The following is a 10,000-nucleotide window of genomic DNA, read 5'->3' as shown; positions in this document are numbered from 1 at the left end:
TTGCTTCAACCAATAATGCTATGAGTTTTGCTTCAACCAATAATGCTATAAGTTTTGCTTCAACCTATAATGCTATAAGTTTTGCTTCAACCTATAATGCTATGTGTTTTGCTTCAACCAATAATGCTATAAGTTTTGCTTCAACCTATAATACTATGTGTTTTGCTTCAACCAATAATGCTAGAAGTTTTGCTTCAACCTATAATGCTATGAGTTTTGCTTGAACCAATAATGCTATGAGTTTTGCTTCAACCAATAATGCTATAAGTTTTGCTTCAACCTATAATGCTATGAGTTTTGCTTCAACCAATAATGCTATGAGTTTTGCTTCAACCTATAATGCTATAAGTTTTGCTTCAACAAATAATGCTATGAGTTTTGCTTCAACCTATAATGCTATAAGTTTTGCTTCAACCTATAATGCTATGAGTTTTGCTTCAACCTATAATGCTATGTTTTGCTTCAACCAATAATGCTATGAGTTTTGCTTCAACCAATAATGCTATAAGTTTTGCTTCAACCAATAATGCTATAAGTTTTGCTTCAACCAATAATGCTATAAGTTTTGCTTCAACCAATAATGCTTTGAGTTTTGCTTCAACCAATAATGCTATAAGTTTTGCTTCAACCTATAATGCTATGAGTTTTGCTTCAACCTATAATGCTATGTTTTGCTTCAACCAATAATGCTATGTTTTGCTTCAACCAATAATGCTATAAGTTTTGCTTCAACCAATAATGCTATAAGTTTTGCTTCAACCAATAATGCTATAAGTTTTGTTTCAACCAATAATGCTTTGAGTTTTGCTTCAACCAATAATGCTATAAGTTTTGCTTCAACCAATAATGCTATAAGTTTTGCTTCAACCAATAATGCTATAAGTTTTGCTTCAACCAATAATGCTATGAGTTTTGCTTCAACCAATAATGCTATAAGTTTTGCTTCAACCTATAATGCTATGAGTTTTGCTTCAACCTATAATGCTATGTTTTGCTTCAACCAATAATGCTATGTTTTGCTTCAACCAATAATGCTATAAGTTGTGCTTCAACCAATAATGCTATAAGTTTTGCTTCAACCAATAATGCTCTAAGTTTTGCTTCAACCAATAATGCTATGAGTTTTGCCTTCAGACCTGTACACATGGGGAGCGAGCGAGCAACTGTCAGAGAAGATCATAGGAACGCTTCTGCAGCAAGACATGACGTCAGTGACAGAACTCGTGTCACGTGACATCACTGACCAGGATGTGGAAGTTTTCTTCTACGCTACTGAGCTGCTGACGAGGAACGAGTGCGACTCTCTGAAATGCGCTCTGCGGAAGCTTCGTGGACAACCGTTACGACCGTTACGATACCCGTTTCCTGGTGATGCAAGGTAGCTAAAGATGTGGGCATTGCAGTAAATCGAGTTTGACTGCTTTGGCTTTGAATTAAGTTGTGCATCTATGGCATGGTAAAACTATTGTCCATAAGTGGATAATGTGTTGCTTTAAGTTTAGTGTTACGTTATTTTGTTAGAATGATGTGTGTATTTGATGTTCAAATAGTATGGTTTTATTCATAGTTAATATGTAAAGCGCGGAGAGCATAGTTTACCGTGGTTCGATCTATGTAAGCTGTCATTATTATCATTATTAATAATTGAAGGATGGATATAGTTTTATGGAACGTATAAACGTGCTTTCGTTCGGATAAACTGGCTTGCGCTGGTTTCAATTAGAATGGATTAGATATTGGCCATCTTTAATGTAGTAATACTAACAATGAGCTCTTGTTAGTCACTTTTACTCTCGAGAGCTTACAACGATGCACACACATTAATGCGCATTTACTTGTATTCTGACAGTTAATACCAGTTCGGATTGGATTTAATCAGAATGAGTTGTCCGGGCTTGGTCACGCTGTTCTAAAAGATTACCAAGTGCGCACGGAAAAGATCCTGTAATCCATGTCAGAGTTCGGTGGGTTATTGAAACACGAGAAAACCCAGCATGCTTCCCCCGAAAGCGGCGTATGGCTGCCTGAATGGCGGGGTAAAAACGGTCATACACGTAAAAACCCACTCGTGCAAAAACGTGAGTGAACGTGGGAGTTTCAGCCCATGGAAGAAGAAGAAGAAGAAGAAGAAGAAGAAGAAGAAGAAGAAGAAGAAGAAGGAGAAGAAGAAGAAGGTGTCTCTATAGGACTATGTTATACTGAACCGACGTTGAAGTGGAGTGGATTTTCTCGAGAAGATTCGAATATTACTTCTACATTATTTCTACGCTGCTGATCTACTGAAGTGGAACGAGTGTGACTCTCTGAATTGCGCTCTGCGGAAGCTTCGTGGACAACCGCAACTGACGCAGCGAGTAAACTTGACATGAATTGGGGACTTGGAGTCGCTTAAATCGGGTTTGGGTGGAAACACACGCACACAGAGCATGCTCACCTTCCTAGACGACGTACATCACACTGCCCGTGTGGCAGGGTAAACACGGTGGGGTACCCAACACGCTCACCGTAAGGTAACCCTGAGAGTCAAAACTGACAGGGACACAGGACAAAAAAAATCATATTATCTAAAATTGAAAAATTCCCTTACAAGAACCAATCATCAATCATTTTGCAGTGACAATCTTCCACCCAGTGACGAAAACAGTTACATCACACCGAGGGGAGCAGAATCACAAGTCCCAAGGTACACTGATGATGATGACGTCACTGACTTAAAACGTCCCTGTTTAGACGACGAGGACGAGGACGATGGGGATGAAGAGTTCCAACGTGTGCTTGAACTCAGTGTTGCGACAATTAGAGAAGGTGAGTTTGAATGGACTACACAGCTACGGCAATTAGAAAAGGTGAGTTTGAATGGACTTCACGGCTACGGCAATTAGAGAAGGTGAACTGCGGACTTCCTGGCAGCCACTGGTCTGACTATCTAGCACGGCCACCAACATCGAACGCAGAAGAAGAAGAAGAAGAGAAGGTGAGTTTGAATGGACTTCACGGCTACGTTAATTAGAGAAGGTGAGTTTTGAATTGACCTCAGTGAAACGACAATTAGAGAAGGTGAGTTTTGAATTGACCTCAGTGAAACGGCAATTAGAGAAGGTGAGTTTTGAATTGACTTCAGAGCCCCGGCTATAGACTTACTCCGGAAATACATTTGTCGGGTTTGTAGGGGTTATGAAAGAGGGAATACGTAGTCTTACTTTTAGTGAGGCAAGCTTTCAACACGTGCTCCTTGTTTACTTGTTTCAGAAACGCCCCTCGCTATAGTGACGGGCCTATAATGACACGTGGGAAAGTTTGACTCAATAAAAGCAAGAGTATTCACTGTTTCACAACCCATACAAACGCGACAGACTTATTTCCGGAGTTTTTATATTGAGATGATGTGTTTGAATTGGTGCTACAGCTACGACAATTAGAGACAGTGGCGGACGAGGGGGGGGGGGCACAGGGGGCACGTGCCCCCCCCCCGGAAAAAAAAGAAAAATAAAAGAAGAAGAAAAAAAAGAAGATTTTTCTATGCTGATTCTATGACCATTTCTAAGTTCAAATGGCACCAGATGGCACCATTTTGCTTCTTTGGGCAAACATTTTTTCCGGGGGGGCATGCAAATTCGGGCGCTTCGCGCCCATCACATTCACTTTCGATTCAAAGTGCACCCCCCCCCCTTACAAAGCAACTGATCCGCCCCTGAGAGATGATGTGTTTGAATTGGCGCTACAGCTACGACAATTAGAGATGATGTGTTTGAATTGGCGCTACAGCTACGACAATTAGAGATGATGTGTTTGAATTGGCGCTACAGCTACGACAATTAGAGATGATGTGTTTGAATTGGCGCTACAGCTACGACAATTAGAGATGATGTGTTTGAATTGGCGCTACAGCTACGACAATTAGAGAAGGTGAGTTTGAGTTGACCTCAGTGCTACGGCAATTAGAGAAGGTGAGTTTGAGTTGACCTCAGTGCTACGGCAATTAGAGAAGGTGAGTTTGAGTTGACCTCAGTGCTACGGCAATTAGAGAAGGTGGGTTTGAGTTGACCTCAGTGCTACGGCAATTTGAGAAGGTGAGTTTGAGTTGACCCCAGTGCTACGGCAATTAGAGAAGGTGAGTTTGAGTTGACCTCAGTGCTACGGCAATTAGAGAAGGTGAGTTTGAGTTGACCTCAGTGCTACGGCAATTAGAGACACAAGTTTTATATGACTTTTCAGCTACGCCAATTAGAGAAGGTGAGTTTAAAGTGACCTCAGTGCTACGCCAATTAGAGACGGTGGGTTAAAAGTAACCTATAACATTGACTTATTTCCTGTTTTCTCCACGTAAATGAGGTGGGTAGGGAAGAATTAGATCAATCCTATATTTCTGTAAAATACTTTTGAATTGGTGTGATGAGGACAGCTAGGACAAGCGTTTTAATTGTTAAGTTGCTTCAATTAGCTCATCGGGTAATCTCGGCATGGACTTATTAGTTCTTACTCAAAGTGTTTTATGCCTTTAAGTGTCATGTGTCTTATGAGTAGACTCGTCGCGGCAGAGAGAGATAGAGAGAGAGAGAGAGAGAGAGAGAGAGAGAGAGAGAGAGAGAGAGAGAGAGAGAGAGAGAGAGAGAGAGACAGAGACAGAGACAGAGAGACAGAGAGAGAGAGAGAGATCACCATTTTGTTCCTCAAACTCTTTTTCTAACATCTCTTGTGTAGTTAATGTTCTATAAAGTCTCTTATGTAGTTTATGTTCTACAGCTTGGATTGATGCCCTCAAGTATACTACTTTACACTCGCATGAATCCACCTATGTTTGTTTAAAAAGATGCTCCCAGAGAGTTCAGCGGACCCCATCAGACCCGTTCGGCTTCTACTCCAACGTGGGATGAGAATCCAGAGAATGACGCCTCGTTCATAGGACTGGGTAAGCTTTTTGTAAGAGTTTTTGTTAAAGGTACTGAACTTGTCAAATCCAGGTGCACGGAGCCCCTGGGGCTTTTAGTCATACCTCAGGCAGCTATCCGTTAGAAGAACTACCAAGTTTCATTGACTTGCACCCAAAGAGTCAAGAACTGCGATTTTTTTACGAATTAATTTCGTACTCGGACCCGGCTGGTCTTGACCTATTTTTGGATCTAAATTTAGATCCGGTAGATCACCACATCATGCACAAAAAGACACGTCACTAGCAAACTATGTCAGACGTCATCATGAGTTTGTGTAAAACAAAATGGAGGCCGGAATCACTCAACTCCGACCAAACACCACGTAATAACTAGGTTAATTTATGCACTCGCGTGAACAAGAAAGTGTCGAGCTTCACAGATGTCGTCGTTGGGTAGTTTTGGGTTTGTTTTACTACCATAGGAGGATTTTTGAACTGTAAATGCACTCAGCTGCAACAAAAACGCAAAACGAAGGCTGTGAGCTGCACTGTGCCTTTAAAAGGTAAATTCCAGCTTGTGTTGTGTTTATGTTCATCCCCACAGATCTGAAAAAAGCTTGTTGACACTACCCCGGATCTCGCTGTCTCTGCCTGTCTGTCTGTCTGTGTGTGAGTGTATCTCTCTCTCTCTCTCTCTCTCTCTCTCTCTCTCTCTCTCTCTCTCTCTCTCTCTCTCTCTCTCTCTCCCCCTCTCTCTCTCCAAAGCCATTTTCATGCATAAATTGTATTACGGTAAAGTGCCGATTTACATTACATCATTATTTAATAAAGCTACCCACAGATATGGGTCGGTCAACTTGATCCCACCGATTCCACGAATTGACCTGTATAAGACCAGTCTTGCTTTTTCGGGTACTTCAGTTTGGAATTCGCTTCCATCATCCTTTAAGCACTTAAAGTCATTAACAAGTTTTAAAAAATGTGTTAAAAACCACTTAATGTCTGAGTAGTTTAACGCGTTTTGATTTACCACACTTAGTATTACGTCAAAGATATGCTGTGCATTGTATGTTCTGAACATATTTTTGTTGTACTATTGCTACATGTTCGATTGCTACCAGCTTGTATTTATAATTACCTGCATAGTATGCATTTGATTTTTTTTATGAATAACCACATATGTATGCTCTTCATGCCTCATCTTCATCATCATCATTATCATCATCATCATCGTCATCATCATCTTTATTATCACGTGCTGAAGTTTTCCGACCTCCTTTTGTTGGTTAACTTTTTAACTTTTTAATTTTTTAATTATATAATTGTGTGTCTATGCGTCCCAAGGACAGATTGTAAGAAAAGGCGTAGCCTTAAATCTTAATCCTTGTTAAATAAAGTTCAATTCAATTCAATTCTCTCTCTCTCTCTCTCTCTCTCTCTCTCTCTCTCTCTCTCTCTTTCTATCTTTTTCTCTCAGTCTCTCTCTCTCTCTCTCTCTCTCTCTCTCTCTCTCTCTCTCTCACAGCTTTGTTGCGTCAGTGCAATCTACTCTATAATTCTTAACTCATGTCAAATGAACTTACATTTTTCATTTAAGCAATGTATTGTATGTAAATTGATGATATGTTCTTACTTTCATTTTATTATAATCATGTAGCAGTAGTTTTCTTTACTTGCTTATTCTTTAGCAATTTTAGACTAGTCCCTCTTTAGGGCGAGGGCCAGATGTAAAAAAGCAGATCACTGCTTACTCTATTACCCTCGTTAAATAAAGAATTGTTCTTGTTCTTGTTCTTGTTCTCTCTCTCTCTCTCTCTCTCTCTCTCTCTCTCTCTCTCTCTCTCTCTCTCTCTCTCTCTCTCTCTCTCTCTCTCTCTCTCTCTCTCTCTCTCTCTCTCTCTCTCTCTCTCTTCATATAACAAATAACACGCACACAGATAAAACTCGGCAAAACCAACAAACTTTTATCCGAAGATGATCGATGTTTAAATTGTGTAAGAAAAGAGAGATAATATATGTATCATTAATCAGTGTTCGCAACTTTCTTTTTCTACAGTCTTGTTAATTTTTCATTTGTATTTAGACATAGGCACGATCTCGTTTGCAGAAAACACTGTTCGACTTCTGTTGCTGGGCAAAACCGGAAATGGGAAGAGCACGACAGGAAATACCATATTTGGGCAAAAACTGTTCAACACGGCCCCGACCTTCGGCTCTGTGACCAGCGAGTGTGAGAGACACATTGGCATCCGTGGAGAGAAGAAGATTGAGGTAATAATAATAATGATAATAATGATAATAATGATAATAATGCATAATATTTATAAGGCGCGTGTATCCAGCGTTTCAACCCTGCTCAAAGCGCTGTACAATCATTGGGGGGAATACAACAACATAACATTTACAGTGCAATATGGACTCCGACTGTGTATAGCAGTGACTGCGTTTTTGTTACTTGCTGTGGTATGGCTTGTGTATATGCCCGTGTCATGAATACTTCTGTTTATAAGTCACTTATACACTGATAGGTGGATACCGTTATTAGCAACATATTGGGGGTAATATAGCAATGTGTTTGTGTTACTTGCTGTTGTATGGCTTGTGTATGTCTGTGTCATATCTACTTCTGTTTAGAAGTCACGTATACACTGATAGGTGGATACCGTTATTAGCAACATATTGGGGTAATATAGCAATGTGTTTGTGTTACCTGTTGTATGGCTTATGTATGTCCGTGTCATATCTACTTCTGTTTATAAGTCACTTATACACTGATAGGTGGATACTGGGGTATTGGGGGTAATATAGCAATCTGTTTGTGACGCATATTGATGTAATACTGATGTCTGTCTATGTCACAACTATTTTTAGGACAATGAGACTCACATGGGCATCCGTGGGAAGAGGAAGATTAGGACCTGTATGCGTAATGCAGTTCATGTTACTCTCACATTTATATTTAGAGAACACTGCTTTGTATTCACTTTAATTGGCCGCTTGCCAGAATGATAATGTCTCCGGAATTGAATATTGAATTGAATTGAATAAGGCCGAGTAACAGCCCGAACAACTGTAAAAGCAATATCTATTGATCAAATGTGTGTGGGGTTTCCTTTCCACAATCAAAGGACGTCAAAAATATTATTTTGTACTGGAGATAGGGAAAGGAAGGTTTACAAGGGTACAGAGTTCCTACTTGAATAACGAAGGTTGTTTAGAAATGATAATGTTTGGAAAACGCCTGAATAATCAATCTCCAGTAGCTGCCACATTGGGTTGTCACACTCGTTAATGGTAATAATGATAATGATTATATAGCGCGAACCACACTAATCTTTGCTCTCCGCGCTTTACATATTAACTATGAATAAGAACATACTATTTAATATTTACATCAAATACACATACATTCTAAGAGTGCACGTGGGAGCTGCAGCCCACACACGCAGCAGAAGACGAAGACACCCCATTGCCTCTAGTTGTGATATTTGCATGTATATTTACATACATCTCTCTCTTTCTCAGATCATGGACTCTCCCGGGCTGTACGACACCCACAAGACACACGAAGAGATCTGCACCATCATCGTCCAGGCTGTTGCCGGCATGCATCCGGGTCCTCACGCCGTCCTCTACGTCATCCGCGTGGGACGCTTCACGGACGAAGAGTTCTCCGCCTACAAACGCCTGAAAGCGCTCTTCGACAACGACATCGCTCGCCATACCATCCTGCTCTTCACTCACGGCGATCAGCTAGAGCGGGAGGGGACCACGCTGGAAGCTCTGCGGGATTCTCCAGACACGCCGGAGAACCTGAGAACGGTGTTCAACGAGTGTGGAAACCGCTGCATCCTCTTCAACAACGTCGCTGCAGACCCGGACCCTCAGGTGGAAAGGTTGCTTGAGGAGGTCCGGAGACTCGTGGATGAGAACGGAGGGAAGCCGTACTCCTGCCCCAAGTACAGGAAGATCGGTGAAGGGATGGAACAGGAGGTGGCTAAGAGGCTAGAAAAGTACGACAAGAAGGACCTCAAGCAGAAGAAATACGTCCAGGAACTCGAGAAGAAGACCAAGGAAGCAGAAAAGACAGCTACAAGGGCGCGGGAAGAGTATCAGAGAAATGAGGAGAGGAGAGAAAGAGAGAAGAAGGAGGAAGAGAAGCGACGGAAGAAGGTTGAGCAAGAGCTGGAAGAGCAGCTGAACGTTCAACAGGCTGTCGTGCAACAACAAGAGGAGGAGCTCGAAGAACTCAGGATACAGCAGAAAGCCATGCAAGATGAGCGCGAGCAAGAACTGCTGAGAAAAGAAGAGGAACTCAGCAGAGAAGAAAACGAAAGATACGAACGAGAAGCTGGCGAACTGGCACGCAGAGAGAGTGAAATGGCGGAGAGACTGCGCGAACAGCAGCTTCGTCTTGAGAGGCAGAGAGAGGAAGATCGCAGAAGACTCGAAGAAGAAACGATGAGATTGCAGAGAGAACACGAAGAACAGAGAAGAAAAGACATGGAAGAGGTTGACAGAAGGAACAGAGAGCGCGAGGAAAGGATGGAGCGACAGAGGATAGAAGAAAGAGAGGAAGAGGAAAGGAGAGAGATACAAAGGAGGAGAGAGATGGAACGACTGAAGGACAAAGTCGTCAAGAAAGAAGAGCCGGGATTCTTCGAGAAGGCTGTACGCTTTATAACATCACCCATACAAGCCTTCTTCAGCTTGTTTTCTTAACTCCCCGACAGGTTTCTCAATGAAGCGTTTTAGCAATGTACAAGTGTATTAATCAGGCCTGAAGGTTTATGTCTCTCGTTGCCTTCGACTGTGAAGTCAGAAAGTTACGACGCTGTTGGACAGTGATTTACAAGAAGGTCAACAAAAGAAAGATTTGATATTTTGATTTTGTTTTTAAAGTAAGAGAGACAGGGTATTCATCACTGTCAAAAACTAAACTGCAATGTCTCCACGTATAATTGTACCTGTAATGTTTTGTTAATGCATAATTCAGACCTGTTTACCCCTAACACTTGACAAGAGTAATGGTCAAGTAAAAAAATAGTAATCTGATGACCAAAATAGTAACCCAGTGGTTACAAACGCAACACAGACCTACATTAGCAACACAAACCTAATTTGAAGCAC

General features: G+C 41.4%; 1 protein-coding gene across 2 annotated transcripts in view; it reads left to right on the top strand.

Annotated features, from left to right (window-relative positions):
- LOC138978004 (uncharacterized) overlaps positions 1–10,000 on the top strand; it is a 16,653-nt gene that overhangs the window by 3,606 nt on the left and 3,047 nt on the right. For both annotated transcript variants that reach the window (XR_011459557.1, XM_070350618.1), the window contains exons 2-6: positions 1,135–1,378; positions 2,615–2,805; positions 4,811–4,909; positions 6,978–7,141; positions 8,396–10,000. The exon at positions 8,396–10,000 is cut by the window's right edge. Coding sequence is in view for 1 of the 2 variants with exons in the window: in XM_070350618.1 (XP_070206719.1) it covers positions 1,135–1,378; positions 2,615–2,805; positions 4,811–4,909; positions 6,978–7,141; positions 8,396–9,592 (1,895 nt within the window). In the remaining variant the exon portion in view is untranslated. The remainder of the gene's footprint in view (positions 1–1,134; positions 1,379–2,614; positions 2,806–4,810; positions 4,910–6,977; positions 7,142–8,395) is intronic.

The sequence above is a fragment of the Littorina saxatilis genome, linkage group LG10 (assembly GCF_037325665.1).
Source record: "Littorina saxatilis isolate snail1 linkage group LG10, US_GU_Lsax_2.0, whole genome shotgun sequence".
Classification (NCBI taxonomy): Eukaryota; Metazoa; Mollusca; class Gastropoda; order Littorinimorpha; family Littorinidae; genus Littorina; species Littorina saxatilis.
This window is presented reverse-complemented; position numbering and strand designations above follow the sequence as displayed.